Source organism: Macaca mulatta, chromosome 12, assembly GCF_049350105.2.
Source record: "Macaca mulatta isolate MMU2019108-1 chromosome 12, T2T-MMU8v2.0, whole genome shotgun sequence".
Classification (NCBI taxonomy): Eukaryota; Metazoa; Chordata; class Mammalia; order Primates; family Cercopithecidae; genus Macaca; species Macaca mulatta.
Window position 1 is genome coordinate 73,040,800 of NC_133417.1, and position 17,799 is coordinate 73,058,598.

Here is a 17,799-nt window from a genome sequence, read left to right on the forward strand (position 1 = left end):
TGTAGTGAAAGAAAGCCCTGGTTCTCACCCATTGCCAGCACCTTGATGGATCAGAAAAGAAAACATGGAGACAGGTGAATAGGCAACAGCAATGAACTAACTACTGTAATTCTTTTCCTTCTTTCTGTAGGCATCCATAGGCTTTTCCTCCATTTCATCCAAAGCAACGGCAATGCAGAAACAACCTTCAATACCCATCTGCACCCCACCCCACCTACAGGACACTCTCTTCACTCCTGATTTCACTACATACTTCTAAATCATCCAGTCTTCTGTAGCCACAATAATCATTCTCCTTATTTACATGACAATCACCCTGCCACTGTTGACTGAGCACCCACTACGTGTCGAACAGAGCCCCAGACATCCTGCACAGACCATCTCTCATCCTCACGGCAACACAATGTAAGGATTGTCAGCTCTGCCTTATAGGTTAGGCTCAGAGAGATTAGGCAGCTCACCCAATAAAAGATATAGATAATAGCTCTTGCTGCTTCCAGACCAGGCATAGAGACTGGGGCAGCAGGTGCACCCCCACTTCCTGCCTACATCTGCTAGCAAAGTGGTTTGTATTGTTTTGTTTTTTGTAAAACTTTTATTTTAGTTTCAGGGGCACAAGTGCAGGTTTGTTATATAGGTAAATTACATGTTGTGGGGGTTTCGTGTACAGATTATTTCATCACCCAGATAATAAGCGTGGTGCCCAGTAAGTTGTTTTTCGATTCTCACCCTCCTGCTATCCTCCACCCTTAAGTAGGCCCTCATGTCTATTGTTCCCTTCTTTGTGTCCATGTTTACTCAGGGCTTAGTTCCTACTTACAAGTGAGAACATGTGGCATTTGGGTTTTCTGTTCCTGTGTTAGTTTGCTTACGATAATGGTCTCCAACTCCATCCATGTTGCTGCAAAGGACATGATCTTGTTCTTTTTTATGGCTGTGTAGTATTCCACAGTGTATATGTACCACATTTTCTTTATCCAGTCTACTGTCATTTGGGGTTTGATTTTGTCTGAGATAGGGTCTTGCTCTGTTACCCAGGCTGGAGTACAGTGGTGTGATCATGGCTTACTGCAATTTCAACTTCCCGGGCTCAATCAATCCTCCCACCTCAGCCTCCTGTGTAACTGGGACCACAGGTACACACCACCATGCCCAGCTAAATACTTTTTTTTGTAGACACAGAATCGTGCTATGTTGCACAGGCTGGTGTTAAACTCCTGGGCTCTAGCAATCCTCCCATCTTGGCCTCCCTAAGTGCTGGGATTACAAGTGTGAGCCACCACACCCAGTCAACAAGGTGTTTTTATACACAAGATTTCTATCATTCCATCTATTAATAAAATTCCTCATTAATAGCCTATGAATGTACAGCCATAATGACATAAAGTATAAATGTTTCCTTGAAAAAAGATTGATGATTCAATACAGTAAATATATTCACTTTATCTCTTAATGTTTAATGTAATCAATGAATGTAAATAAATCCATCCTATTAAGAAGTAATACTTGTGTTTACAATAAAGAAACTGGCAGGTCCCACCTTATGCATATGATCAAAGGGAATATCATCAGTAAAAGAATAAATCAATACCATGTGCCTCTTAATATGATACACTGAGAAGAACCCAACATCACTTCTGAGGTATGTCTATCAGAGTGCATAAACTGAATCTGATCATTCAGAGATATCACACAGACCCAAATTGAGGGACATTCTATAAAATAACTGGCCTATACTCTTCAAAGGAGTCCCAGTTGGGAAAAGAAACACTGTTCTAGATTAAAAGACACTACAGGAGATGTAACAACTCAGTAATTCTGAACTGAATCCTGGACCAGATAAATGACATGAATGGGAAAATTGGGAAATGTAGCAAAATTCAAATAAGATCTTACAAATAATAGCATTACATCGATGTTCTTTTTTCTAATGTTGAAAACTGTACTGTTGTTGGGTAAGAGAGTGTCCTTGATTTTAGGAAATATACAGTGAAGTATATTTAGAGGTAAAGGGCATTCTGTCTGCAACCTACTGTGGAATGTTTCAAAATAGAGAGTAAGAGAAAACATATATGAAAATTCTTGGCACAATTTTTCTAACTTTTTTGTAAGTCCGAAATTATTTCATAATAAAAAGTAAAAACAGGCCAGGCACCAATGGCTCGTGCCTGTAATCCCAGCACTTTTAGAGGCCCAGATCAGAGGATCACTTAAGGTCAGGAGTTCAAGACCAGCCTGGCCAACGTGGTGAAACCTCGTCTCTTCTAAAACCACAAAAATTAGCCGGGCATGGTGGTGGGCACCTGTAATCCCAGCTACTCAGGAAGCTGAGGCAGGAGAATTGCTTGAACCTGGGAGGTGGAGGCTGCAGTGAGCCGAGATCACGCCATTGCACTTCATCCAGCCTGGGCAAAAGAGCGAGACCCCATCTAAAAAAAAAAAAAAAAAAGGCAAAAACAAACAGGACAAGTTCTCAACACTTGTAAGTATTAAATAAATGTGAATTGAAATATTCCTACCCACTGATACCTAAGCAAATCGGTGGATCCAATGGGGCCAAGGGCCTTGGGTCCTTGGCATGAAACCCATCTTATAGCCTGATATTAGAAATTCTGGGACCTGCAAACAACATCCCAGTCTTTCTACTTCACAATGGTTCCACCCAGAGACAGCAGTGATGTGATACCCTTTACCTCTTTCTGATAATGACTAAACATTGTACTGTTCAGTTAATTGCTTACTTAATTTCATGATTAAGAAAGTACAAGCAATAATCTTCCAGTAAATCTACATCCAGTGAAAACACAGGCAACCATAGGGAAAGAACTGCCTATTACATTTTTCCTCCTCATTCCCTCCTATGGCCAGTATGTTTTTTGGCTGAGCAGTAAGCATTCAGACATTTGCATACAAGCCCCTTGCCCTCTGCCCTGCCATATGTGGGTTTTATTTTTTATTTTTATTTTTTTGAGATGGAGTCTCAATCTGTCGCCCAGGCTGGAGTGCAGTGGCACGATCCTGGCTCTCTGCAACCTCTGCCTCCCGGGTTCAGGTGATTCTCCTGCTCAGCCTCCCGAGTAGCTGGGATTACAGACAAGTGTCACCACGTCTGGCTAATTTTGTATTTTTAGCAAATAAAGGGTTTCACCATGTTGGCCAGGCTGGTCTTGAACTCCCGACCTCAAGGGATCCTTCCGCCTCGGCTTCCCAAAGTGCTGGGATTATAGGTGTGAGCCACTGCGTCCAACCCATATGTTGGTTTTAGAAAGCCACAGAAAGCACATGAATATGCGTGTGAGTGTGGTGCCTCAAGTATGTTATCACTAACGTAAAACTTAGACATCAGCCAACTCTGAGGGTTAAATGTTCCTGTAGAAGATGCACACAGATTATGAGACCATCATTCTCAGCAAACTGACACAGGAACAAAAAACCAAACACCGCATGTTCTCACTCATGAGTGGGAGTTGAACAATGAGAACACCTGGACACAGGGAGGGGAACATCACATACTGGGGTCTGTAGGTGGATGGGGAACTAGGGAAGGGATAGCGTTAGGAGAAATACCTAATGCAGACGATGGGTTGATGGGTGCAGTAAACCACCATGGCACATGTATACCTATGTGACAAACCTGCACATTCTGCACATGTATCCCAGAACTTAAAGTATAATAATAAAAAAAAAGAGTTGATGTGAAACATGGGTAAAAATAGCAAGATACTGTCTTTAATACAAAGAAAAGGATATAATAATAACTCATTTTGATAATCAAAAAAAAACCAAACAAACAAAAAAGAAGATGCACACAGCCCTAAATATCTACATTCAATTTTAACCAAGCCATTGACTCCCTTCCTCACCTAGTGAACTCAGCACAGTAAAAGATGGAACACTACATGGCTAAGCTTTCAAACTCCAAAATATGGCTGGAGACAGGCCCCTCAGAAAGTCATAGGAGAGGCAGTGATGGCTACGAAACCTTTTCTTCTCATGCACGAAGATAGTGAAAAGTTAAAAAAAAAAGTTATACAGCTGCACTTAGCTCTGTTCTCACGGGTCATTATTAGCATGTTCTCATTTAGAATATATAGAGTGTCTTGAGGTCCAGGAACATCCAATCTTATATTACCCTCTACCACACGCCTGCAGTCAGACAGAATTGCTGTTTCACGGACAGAAAAATTAGAGCCAAAGAAAATCAAGATGATCCCTAAATAACAATGTCAGCAAAAGAACCCAGAATGAACCAAATTTTCTGCCTGTAGGAAGAAAATAAATATCCTCAGTTTCTACAATTACCACACACACCAAAAAAATTGTTTTGCATAATAAATTACCAAAGAAGCCACATCGAACTTTTTCCATTTTCTATTTTTCATAATTTAGAGGAGTCAATCCGGATGAAGACAAGATCATCTACCCTCGTGGAATTATGTGGATCGCAACAAAAACATCACATTTTGGCCAAACATGAGTATGATGGGCCTATGCTTCTCTCCTGCTAAAGCATAGCACTGGTGGGCTCCATGGGGCTTTCTACGAACAGCCAGCCACAGTACCAGCCCCTCTTCTCCTTTAAATATGAAAATTGTTCATATTAAAGAAAAATGCACCCTGAAAATTATCTCTTAATGTTGGTGACCAGAAGAAAGGAGAAGAGAATGCTGCTTATGACAGCAAATTTCTTATCAACATGGTTGCCTCCGTGCCCAAGAGCCCTGCCCACAGGCCTAGGTGTCATTTAAACACTCATGTATCAATGGACTGTCTGTTTCTCTTTGAAAAAGAGCAAACTGGTAAGACAAAAATCAATGGATCAACATCAACAAGTAGCCTCTGAGGAGCAATCTATACCACAGAAACCAGAGCAAGATCAACTGGGAGGCGCGATAGTGAACAGGAGAATGGCCGAGATCTCAATCAAGACAGTCTAAGAACAAATAAACTAACAATTCCCCTGAACCAAGTTTTAAACAGAAGTTACTTAAACACTGAAACAACCTAAGACAAGCAGAGAATCCTACAATAAAGGTTTTCATTTCAGTGCACAGGGTGATTAAAGTAACATTTACTTTCTAGCAGCCATGTCTGCACGAAGTTTCCCATAAGGATGATCATGGTTGTTTACCAGAATCACAAGCCAGAGCAGGGGTTGCGGGCAGACTGCCCACACAAAAGGAATCCTAGGAACACATGTATGCCAAGCATTCTGGGGGTTCAAATGAGTGGAAAACAGTTTCAAAGGGCTTTTCCTTGGCACGTGATCATTCGGTCAGTAAACATTTGTGGGCACTTACTATGAATGAGAAATGCACCATGATCTATGCTGTCCTGGGCAGTGTATGCCCAAGAACCCACAGGTGAGGGGTGGAGGGTAGATGATAACCCAATTGCTCATTAAAATTAGAATTATGATGGGAAAACAGCCAATATTATGAAACTAGAGAGCCAGGATAACATCAAAACAGGCCACTCTCTTTTCTCTAGGATGCTTACAGAACTAATTTTAATTCTCCCTTTACTCCTGTGTGACACTGAGCTGTGCGGCCACCTTGCATTTGAAGGGATGGATGATGGAACAAGACCTGAGGTTCATCTAAAAGCAAAGAGCAAGTAAATAGCAGAAGACATGGTTGAAAAATCACATCTCATAGAACTCTAGTTGCTTATTAAGATAGATGCAAACTGGGGTTCAGAACGCACAGCACACTAATATGTAATAAGTTTTTTTTGTTGTTTTTTGTGGTTGTTTTGAGACAGAGTCTTGCTCTGTCACCAGGCTGGAGTGCAACAGCGCAATCTCAGCTCCGACTCCCTGGTTCAATGATTCTCCTGCCTCAGCCTCCAAAGTAGCTGGGACTACAGGCGCCAGCCACCACACCCAGCTAATTTTTGTATTTTTAGTAGAGATAGGGTTTCACCATTTAGCCGGGATGGTCTCCATCTCCCGACCTTGTGATTTGCCTGCCTCAGCCTCCTAAAGTGCTAGGATTACAGGTGGGAGGTGGGAGCCACCATGACTGGCAAAGTAAGTTTTTTTGTTTTTGTTTTTGTTTTTTTAAAAAAAGAAAGAAATGAAGGTTACAGCCTGAACAGATTCGTCATTTTTTTCAAATTTCAAAAACCTCCAAAGGAAAGTATGGGTTACACAGTGGGAACCACAGATGGTTCAGTTTGACTGGAGGTTAGAATGTAAGACTGGAAGTTGAAATAGTGCCATAAATTTAAGGCTAAGGATCTTGGTCTTTATTAGACAGGAATTATTTTTTAAATTCCTATTTTTTCATTTATTTGCTCTTCTGGTTGTTCCTGTTTAATTTTGGAAACCACTTTTGAGCAATTAAGTGATGTGACCAGAAAGTTAATCTTGTAGAAATGCCTAAGAAAGAACAGAAAGGAAGAATGGAACAGTTAGAAATTTATTTCAATTGTCCAGTTAAAAATAGTAGAGAAAAAGGTTTCAACCAAAATTGCAGAGGGAATCGTAGAGAAGATGTGGAGAGCAGTTAGATGGGAAAGACAGGGTAGGGAAGAGGGCTCACATATAGTCCCAGGGTTCTGAGGCTGGGGGGCTTGGAAAGAAATACAGAGCACAGGAAGGTTAGGCTTGGGAGAGAAGGTGGGCCCTGTGGAGTCACCGCGATAGGGAGGCTGGCAGGCCACTCAGCAAGGAGCTGGAGTGTGAGGCCAAAGCTGCAGAGAGAAAGGGGCCTGGAAAACACCTCTCAGGGACCAGCTAACAGGATAGGATCACATGACACTTCCAGCAAAAGAAGTGTGGACCCAAAAATAAGAAAAAGTCCTTTGAGGACATGTACTATATAAGCTAATGGCTTTCAAATGGCGTTTTCAACTCTGGCTGACATTTTAAATACTTGATCAAAAGACCCCATGCTAGACTCCAACACTCCTGGGAATCTCCCCAGGCATCTCCTCCAGACTTCTGATAGGAGTCCTCAAACTCCAGTGGCCTCAAACGAAAGCTTTAGGTTTTCTGCCCTTCCCCTTCAGATATTCCACTCTGATGGACCAACTGCTCAGCGCTTCCTGTCCCCTCAGAGACCAACTGGGCTCATATCTCCAAAGTCAACACATCAGTCCTCCCCAACCACAGTCCAGAAACCAGCCCACCCCACAGAATTCTTCTGGTCCAGGAGAGAAGCTCAGATACCTTCACAGAGTGGGACATTTCTTAAAACCCACTTGAAAATCCATTTAAAACAATTCTAAAGCATCAGCTAATGCATTTTCTACAGAATATTTTAGAAAAGGCAATATCTGGAATTTAACATTCAGTTATGTATACCTTGGCAAGATGAGATAAAATCCCTAAAACACATTTCTTTCCCATTTTTATTTACAGCACAGACAACACAGATTCATGTCAGCTTTCTCTGTAACTGTAAATGGGGGAAAAGAACCTCCTTTTTAAAATATGTTACTATATACATATTTTTAATTATAAATATCTAATTTAATTTAAAAACCAAACTAAACCAAACCAAAGGTTAAATTGTATTAGGTTTCAACCACGATGAAATCTGTAATTACAAATAAGTTTCTGGAAAAATACATAAATAAATACATACATACATACATACATACATACATACATGCCATTTTAAAAATCTAAAACCTAGAATGGAAAATTTTTCAGCTAATCATTACCATAATTTAGTTAACATAAGGTAAACTAAAAAAGGGACCATAGGTCTTTTATGAGGAAAGAATGCTATCTCACAGCTATTCAAACCATGAAAACTTGTGCTTTTTATCTTCATCGTTACAAACTGTATCTAAAAAGTGATCATTCCTCTTCCGTAAAACCCAAAGGAAAGACGTTCAAGGATATTTTACCCCTCCGGTATTTAAACCTCATCATATCCCCTCCTTTCTGACCTTCTTTAAGCAAAGCTGATAAAGGGAAAAATGAAATCATTTGAGATTCAAATTGTTTCCACACCCAAATGTACAACAACTAGCTGAGATAACCAAAAGGCAAATGCAGTTATCTGAGTAATCACTAATGAGATAGCCTCTGAATAGCATATCCTGCATATGTGGAAATCTTTTTCCAATTTTCCTACGGGTTTCATTTCCCTGGGGACTGGTTCCCACAGGGTCATGAAGGCTAATGGCACTTACCTTTTTGGCTCTTTGGGCTATGTCTGGTGTTCTTGTAAGCAGCTTCTCAATCAGGTACTCTCTGTTCTGCAAAACAAATATTCCCAACAGTTTAACATCAAATACGATACATATAAATTCACAGTGATTTCAAAATAGCTTTACTTGGGTTTTTAAGCATGTTACCTTGGCCTTCTGGAAGAATTTGCATTTTAAAAGTTCTGCTGCTGTGGGCCTGAAAGATCAATAATAAATTAGAGTTGAAACAATGACCACTTAATAAATGCACTGCCTTGATGAAACAATTTAACCTTAAGAGTATTTCTGGAAGACCAATTTCAGGAATAGCAAAACTCAGAACCAAATTCATCATAGGCTGGCACCAAATTAAATTGTGCCAATTTTCTAGTTCTTTCCAAATACCTCTACTGCCAAACAGATAAACTTCTGTATGTAAAGTGCTTGGGGCAGAATCAATTTTCCATCCTTCATCCTTACACTTAACTAAGTGAATTCAGTGTTTCTAAAAGGTGGCAGACTGACACATCTGTGAGCTAAATTTCTATATTTATTAAGAAACCATACAAGCTACTATATGACCCTGTCAAAGAAAGCATACTCTACTGTGCTCTGTGCTTCCCCAAGAGCAGCAGGTACTGCAAGCGGTTCACACATCGTGTCCACGCTCTGTTTGCCTGCTCAATAAACCTGTCTCAAGTGCATATGGACTGCTGTTTGCCAGGTGAAGGTAAATGTGATCGTGATTAATAAAATGCAAATTCATTTAGAAGCATTACTAGATGGTGTGATTATTTCCTCATGGTGTCATTCAACTTGCTTCTCTAGCCCGTATTTCCTGTAAACTCTAAGTTAGGTCTGAAGGCTTGAAGAGATTTAATTAAGCATTTGGGGCAAGAATACTTCACAGATGATGGCACACACTTCTTACAGCAGCACCTCAGAGGCAGGTCCTGTTAGGTCACTCCACTGTTAGTGATGCTAAATTTAACCATCAGTCCCCCCAGGCACCTAATCTCTCCATTGCAAAGGTCATGTTTTCCCCCACTGCAATTAGCAAGTGTTCTGTTGGGTAATACTTTGACATTTTATGAATATCCTGTTCCTGAAAACCTTTCTGCTAATTGTGTTCATATCTTTGCCTTCAATAATTATTTCATAGGAAGTAGCAGAATATTGAGTTCCTACTTCTATCTTCCTTGTATACTGACTGACATTCTTACACAAAGAATAGCTTCCTTCATCAATAGTTCCTTCCAAAAACGCAGCCATGAGAAAGAATCAAATAACCAGAGAGTAGGGTGCTGAGCAAGACAACTGGTCTGATTTCTTTCAGGGAGATTGAAGGAACTGTTCTAGACTCAACAGACTTTACAAAACATTAAAACCGAATGCAACACACAGCCCTGGACTGGATTCTAGGCTTGAGAAAGAAGATGCAGAAGCTACAAAGGACATTTGGGAATAATTAGAGATGTGTGAATATGCTAAATATTAGATAATTTTAGGAACGTACTCTTCATTTCCTTAGGTGTGGAAAAGTACTGTGGTTGTGTAGGAACATGTCCTTGTTTATAAGAAATCCAAGCTAAAGTATTAAGTCTCTTACTTTCAGAGTTCAGCAAATAAAACATAAATATCACAATTATAGAAAATATTAATAATTGTTTAATCTAGGTGACAGTATAGAAGTAAACAATGCACTACTTTTTCATCTTTTCCATATGTTTTAAGCGTTTCATAATAAGATAATGGGAGAGAAAGGAGGAGGGATGCATTATTGAATATCATTAGGTATTATCTTAGGCAACAATTACCAAACACATAAATAATATTGTAGCAGGGGGTGGGGTGGGGCAAGTTTAAAAGGAATCCTCATGCTTGAAACAATTGGAAACTGCTGCTTTGAAATCAGGAAGCTCCACTAAAATATTCCCAGGGATCAAACCCAAGCATAGAAAGAATTAGAAAACGTCATCAAGTACATCAGTATACAAACTGTGTAAGTCTATAGGGGCCCCAGAAACTATTTCTGTGCAAAGAAATTTTCTGTTTAAATCATTACTGCTTTTTTCCTCAGATTTCAAGTGGAGCACTGGTTGCAGGTAGGTACCTGACAAAGAACCCTGGCTCTCCATATCTACCAGCTAATTGCTTTGAGTAACTAAGGGTCTAAACAACAGGTAGGCCATGAATCTGCACCTGTTATAAACAGGTCTTAGAACTAAACACTATAGCATAACTCTTTCACATGATTCAACTTTGGTTGTTATTTTAATGTATACTTTTCCTGATCACCAGCAGATGTTTTTGCCTCTAGCTACTCCAAATTCATCCTTTCATTCTCTCAGTACATATTTACTAAGCACCCACAGTTTGTCAGGCATTATGTTAGGTGGTAGGCATACTATAGTGAAGATGGCAGACATAAATAATACCTCCAACAAGTCACAATCTAGCAGGTAAGAGCAGAGTGTGCTGCTCGACAGCAAGAGGGGCAGCAGCACATTCAAACACCTTGGAGGAAGGAGAAGGGCTCCTGAGGGAACATGTAGTAGAACCACTTTACAGTGGACTCCGAAATGGACCAAAATATCATGTTTAGGAACCTCACAACATGAAACAACATTTTAAAAACTAAGAAGCATACAAAATAACTTGGATTTAATTTTTTAAATGTGAAAAGAACCCTATGAAAATCACAATGATGAAAAAAACTCAAGGCCACTGTTCTGTTCAAAGGCCTCATCACCTCTGGCTAATATAGTTAAATAAAACAGCGCCCCCAGCTAGTGGCTCACTACTTCTCCCTTGCTACTTCCAACCCATCATCCATCATCCCCACTGCTTCCCAAATTAGCATCTTAAAAAAAAAAAAAAATCTGATCCTCTTTTACCTATCCTGATGCATTTCAGTGGCCTGAGACAGAAGCAAGTCTTCTACGCCCTGACTTCTCCATCCTCATCGCCCCACAACCCCAAGAGATGCCACCCTTGAACTGCAACGATGTTCTCACTCATCTCTTGCTCTTTCATGACAAAGCACACACTGCTTTTCTTGCTTCCAAATTTTTCATAACCAACTGGCACACCCTCGCTCATCAGTCAAGAGCCAATTTAAATGTCATCTTCAAAGATACCTCTCCTAGCTCCTGCAAGCAGAAGGCACTGCTCCCTAACTGGCACTCATGCTCCATGCTACCCACATTCCCATCATGTATTTATCTGTTCCTATGTCTCCCCGCTTCACTCCACTAGGATACGAGTCCTTCCAAGGCAGGGACCTCATAGGATTCCTTTGTATGTTTCCAATACCTAGCACAGAACAGAAACTGCTAAAGCTCAATTTGATACTATAATCAAATATGGGGGAAAGTGATGCTGCTACACATTTGGACACAGCACTACAACTCCTGGAGCTAGATTCAGTTAGCACCAAAATCTAAGCATCTGTTCAATACGGTGGGGAACAGGAGAAAGACTTAATAAAAATGAGACCCACGCTAGCAAAAAAAGAGGACAGAGGAAATGCCCAACGTAAGGAAGCAAAGTGCCTCCCTGTCTCCTCTGCACCATACCCCCACCAAAAATCCTCCTCCCCACACACGAAGGGTCAAGTGTAGGATGATGTAGAGAGAAAGCTGGGAAGTACCAGGGATACCTTGAGATACAGGGCTGGGAAAATACTTTGCCTTCTCCAGCAAGGTCATTGCCATGGTAACCAACAATGTAAAAGGGAAAAGCATGCTACAAAGGAAACTCCTTTCTCTGCACTCCACTCTACTCTTAGCCTTCATCAGTAAGTACAAAAACACAATCAGGTAACAAAACAGAATTGGTTTAAACAAGCCGCCTTCTTTTTTTATAGGCTTGTTAAGTAATAGGTAATTCCAACTTTATATAGAGAGTAACTAAATAGCAGATCAGAGGTTTCTCTTTGCTCAAATCAGCTGAAGTGTTTATCACTTTGGGATAAACTGGAAGAAATTAAGAAAATGACAGAGGGGCCAGGCACGGTGGCTCACACATGTAATCCCAGCACTTTGGGAGGCCGGATCACTTGAGGTCAGGAGTTCAAGACCAGCCTGGCCAACATGGTGAAACCCCATCTCTATTAAAAATACAAAAATAAGCCAGGTGTGATGGCAGGTGCATGTAATCCCAGATACTCAGGAGGCTGAGGCAGGAGAATCACTAGAACCCAGGAGACAGAGGTTGCAGTGAGCCGAGATCATCACAACATTCCATTCCAGCCTGGGTGACAAAGCAAGACTCTGTCTCAAAAAAAAAAAAAAAAGAAAATGACAGACGGAAGACAGTGAAAGAAAGTGTGAGAAAAGCAGAGGTGCCTGCTGCCCATTTGATTTCAGGGTTTTTTGTTTTTTATTTTCCTCATTTATCTATTTTTATTTTATGCCATAGTGACTACCAATGCCTGGCTAATGTGGAACCACCAGTGCCACCTACCTTTTAGCTGAGTACTACAGGAGAAAATTCTGCAAGCACAGTCACATCTTACATGGCCACTAGCAAACATCAAACAATTCAGCACAATGTAAGTACCAACAGTTTTATGAGAAATGCTAAAATGTTACCAGTAACCAAAATAATGGTCCAGCCTTTGAATGATGATTCAATTTTAAATCATTAAAAACAATGCAGCAGTCTGCAAGTAACAACATTCTCAGAAGAAAATCTCTTAAAGGATTCAGCTAATACATATGGATGAACCAAAGTCCACTGAGACTTAAAATAATTTTCAAAAGACTCTAGATGAATATGATATAGTTTAAATAGTTCTAACAATTTGCATTAATAAGTTCCAACAGCCCTTTGACCTCAAGCAGAGCTGCTTTCCTCCCCACACCACTCCCCACAAAAGAAATATTCAAGTCATATTCCTTTCTTAAGGATTTATCAATGCAACATCATCCCCCTTGTTGCTTAAAAAAAAAAAAAAAAAAAAAAAGTTGGTTCTTTTTACAGTTGCTAGCCACACAAAGTCTGTAGTCTACAAGATTAAGGTTCTTTTATTTTTAAGAAATAGCAAGATGTTCTGGTATGCAAATATAAGCAACTCTCTGTCTACGCCAATGCAGAACACAGACTCAGACGACCCAAAGGGCTGCAACACCCCAGCTCTCTTTTATGAGGAAAGTCCCATGAGCTCTCAAGGTTGACAAAAAAAACCACAGCCTATTCTCAGCAGCCTGAGAGTTGATGCATATGAGTGAATCTGTGCTGGTCACTGTTTTCTCGCAATATTTTTTCACTCACTGCTCGTAAGGTACTCAGCAACACCAGGGCTTTGGCACAAGTAAATTGCTTTCAGATTATAGGTAGATGATCTACATTTAGGCAACAGAAATAATAAAAACTGGCAAAAATTTTGCATTCACTCTCCAACCTACTCAAATCTGATTTCTGTTTATTAAACACTCTTCAATGGGTCCAAATCACCCCCAAATTGCAAGTTCCCAATCATCTCTAGTTGTTCAAGAAATGGTACTGAGCATATAATACAGACCAGACACTGGATATAAAGATAAGCAGCACAAGTTCTCCTAAAAAACTTACAAACTTTTGAGGAATTGGGGTGTATAAATCAATAAGAGTACACAGTGTAATAAGTGCTATAAAAGATATATTTTCGATATACTGTAGTTATTGCATAAAAGTTTCAACAACTCCACTTGGTCAGGGAAAAAAAGGCAAATAATGAATGGCAATCTTTTTTTTTTTTTTTTTTTTTTTTTTTTTTTTTTTGAGACGGAGTCTCGCTCTGTCGCCCAGGCTGGAGTGCAGTGGCCGGATCTCAGCTCACAGCAAGCTCCGCCTCCCGGGTTTACACCATTCTCCTGCCTCAGCCTCCCGAGTAGCTGGGACTACAGGCGCCCGCCACCTCGCCCGGCTAGTTTTTTGTATTTTTTAGTAGAGACGGGGTTTCACCATATTAGCCAGGATGGTCTCGATTTCCTGACCTCGTGATCCGCCCGTCTCGGCCTCCCAAAGTGCTGGGATTACAGGCTTGAGCCACCGTGCCCGGCCATGAATGGCAATCTTAACCTCATGAGTACTTAAGAGACTCCCTGGGTACTGTGCTATGTGTTTGAAGTGCATTCTCTCTTCCCATCCTCATAGCGATCCTATGAAGTGGGTTTTTTAAGGCCCATTGTACAGACAAGAAAGCTAAGTCATACAGATCTTGATAAAGCAGAGCTAGGAATCCCACCCACAGGTACCTAACTTTAGGAAGATGTAGCATCTGAATCAAGCATAAAAAGAGGGATAGAAAGGGGACAGAGAAACGGCAAGAACTCTTGAATGACAAAAGCAAAGGTAGAAAATATTCCTGGTTTCTTTTATTATTGTGCAGGAATTCAAGGTTTACTTATCAAATTAGTCATGGATTCATATGTTGAAATTGCAACCTATCTAAAAAGTAATTCAACAATGTTGCTTTTTTCCATTCTTACAGGTCATAGATTTTGCCCCCCACCCCCAATCAACCTACGTATCTTTTCATTGTAAGAAAGAGCTACCTGGGAAGGTGATGTGCCACTAACAGTCTACAGCTGTTTGGTATCGAGAACAATTGCACAATAGTGAGAACAGATTAAGTTACAGAGAAAATATCTAAAAGAAGACCTTAAACAATTAATGCTTTGTACATCAACAATGTTTTTAAGAGAGTAGTCTCTGAATGAAAGATTTGAAGATTTTGAACATATGGTATACGACTCTCCTCTAAAGAATATATATATATTTTTTTTCTGGTGGAGTAGAAGGAACCTGATATTTAAACTCATATAATGAATAAAATCCAGAAAGACTTTCAAGATTATTAAGAAATAAAAATGGGCTGAGTGCGGTGGCTCACGTCTGTAATCCCAGCACTTTGGGAGGCCGAGGCAGGCAAATCACGAGGTCAGGAGATCGAGGTCATCTTGGCCAACATGGTGAAACCCTGTCTCTACTAAAATATAAAAAAAAGTAGCCAGGCGTGGAGGCGTGCACCTGTAGTCCCAGCTACTTGGGAGGGTGAAGCAGGGTAATCACTTGAACCTGGGAGACGGAGGCTGCAGTGAGCCAAGATCACGTCACTGCACTCTATCCTGGTGACAGAGCAAGACTGTGTCTCAAAAAAAAAAGAAAAAAAGAAAAGAAATAAAAACATTTTGTTAAATATAATGTATGTCAATCTAATTTGTTTTGACCAAATCACATACAAATCTCCTAAAGAAATATACTATTATATCATTAAGTACACTAACAATTCTACCCTAAAGAACAATTTTCTTAAAAAGCTGGAATTGTGTGACATTACAAATCACAACCACTAGGTGGAATCTCAATTACTGTCGTTCAAGAATCAGGAAGACCATCAGTAATAATCTAGTACTAACTGGAAAGACAAGAACTTCTCTTGCTGGGCTATGAAGGATCAAATTCTGTTTTCTTGAAGATGTCAAAAAATTTTACTGAAGATGACACAAAATTCAAGGGGAAGATAAGCAAATGTTGGAAAACAAAATTAGAATCTAAGAGCATTTCACCCAAATGGAGGTTGAAGAAGTAATCTCAACGAAAGATCAAAAAATTGTGGAAGAAAAACAAGTCCTACAAATCAAATATAAATGACAAATGAGATGTTTACATAGAAATAGTACATAGGTATGACAAAGTAATCATCCCTTTTACAATAAATAATTCAAGATGGCTAATAGCAGTCTTCATTCCTGGCTCCATGAGAAAAGTGACCGATACGGAAAAAATTCAAGGCAAATTCAGTAAATGTAAAGGAATGAAGTGAGCAGCTACAAACAATGGGTACAATTATGGAAACTGTTTAATCTAGAGAAGGCTTGCCTACTCAAACAGTAAGTTACTGTGTAAAGGCTTAACAAGTTTCATAAAAATTTAAGATCAAAATAAAGGAATCACTTCTAACAGCAGAGTCCTTCCCTGAAAAAGAAGTTTCAGAAGAGAAGTCAGTTATTACATTTTAAAATATAAGGAACAAATTGGATCCTCAGGTGGATTAGGATAGACAGGAACTTCTCAGAGGCCTCTCGCGGTCTGTGCTAGACTAACGCCATATACAACTAGGTACCTGCAAAGGGACCTTACCCAGGCAAGGCCGTTCACATAATTAACAATCTCCTCTAGGTGACAAAGAACAGAGGGCTCCATGATCACTAACCAGGATATTTCAAAGTCACAGAAATTAAGAAGGAAGCAAGGAAATCAGAAAGCAGACACAGTACAGTGCAGGGCAATAACCAAAGAATAAATAGGAAACACTAATGTTAATTTAAGGCCATTTGCTTCTGTTTACATGATTAATCTTTTTAAGGTAAAAAAAAATTTCCTTAATCTTCTTTACCGATAATCTTTTAAACAGCACCAACAACTTGTTCTGCAACTAACAGGAAGCTCATGCAAAATTCAACAGCTCTGCCTAGTTTAGACTGGAGCTAGCAGGATATTCAAATCCTGAGAGGTCAGCTCAACCTACACAGTGCAGAGTATTAGCTCAGCTTCTGAATGTAGCACTGCCAGTTTCTTTTGATTTCTGTTTTACTTCATTTCCTTTGATGACAGAGCCCACACCTAACAAGCACAGTGAATCTTATTAACGCCACAATTCTTCCTCTGCCTCTCCTTTATTCTTCACCCACTTCTTTCCCCCTTGGACCCACACTGTCTTCCACTAACAGGTTGGAAATCTGGGGACCAGAGCAGGGTTTCCCAGACAAGAAATACCTTTCCAGTGTCCTCACAAAGCCTTTCCCCATCTACAAACAAAGCTTTGTCATGGCTCAAACCAGGTCATTAACTCATCCACTAAGTTTCACTTACCTTTTGGAAGGATCTTTCTGAAGACACAGTGAAAGTAATTTTCTAAAGGACTTGCCGTACTTTTTCATCATTTCTTTATCCTCTACCCCTGTTTCCAAAGTGGGTGGATCATTTTGCAAAGTCAACATTAACACCTGCAGCAGAAACACACATGAAGACAGAATCTCAGTACAGCAATTGCTACAGTCTAGTTTTGAATTTTTCATAGAAGTGTAAAAAACCATCCTTGATTAGATACAAAGTGCTTTCCCATGATTTTAACTTTGCAGAAACTGTGTATTGAAAGTATCCATTGCCACTGCAAATCTGTTCATGCCCCCTTTAACCTTTTTGTTATTCCATTGACAGAATTTACAAAATTTGCTCTATGTGTTGAGAATGATCCCAGACAGAGCTTCCTGGGAACTGGCTCATGTACCGCCTCGAGGAGCACGTAGCTCCAGCACAGGCTGGCTGGGAAAGCGGGTGGAGGAGAGAGAGAGCCAGAGGCATGACTGTTCATGTGTACAGGTCATTCATAAGTAAGGAACTGCCTGTACTCAAGGCTTCTGTAACACATTACTGGCCCTAAAAATAAAACCGCAACATCCCAGGAGGTAACATGATTTCCTTTAAAACAAAAAAAAAAAAAAGAGAAAACATACAGAAAATTGCTAAAAGACTTGGCAAAACTGAGAGTAAGACACTGAAGGATAGCCAGAATGTAACTGAGTGGCTAAAAACTGTCATCAAATCCAAAGTCCTTGCTGCTTTTGGAGGGGTACAAAACAAAATAAAAATACAACTTTAAAT

General features: G+C 40.0%; 1 protein-coding gene across 1 annotated transcript in view; it reads right to left on the minus strand.

The window, feature by feature from the left end:
• Nucleotides 1–17,799, minus strand: part of STK39 (serine/threonine kinase 39) — a 293,026-nt gene that overhangs the window by 165,898 nt on the left and 109,329 nt on the right. Inside the window, exons 8-10 of the mRNA XM_001102299.5 lie at nt 17,008–17,141; nt 8,314–8,362; nt 8,149–8,214 (exon numbers count right to left, since the gene is read on the minus strand). Of these exons, the coding sequence (XP_001102299.3) occupies nt 8,149–8,214; nt 8,314–8,362; nt 17,008–17,141 (249 nt within the window). The remainder of the gene's footprint in view (nt 1–8,148; nt 8,215–8,313; nt 8,363–17,007; nt 17,142–17,799) is intronic.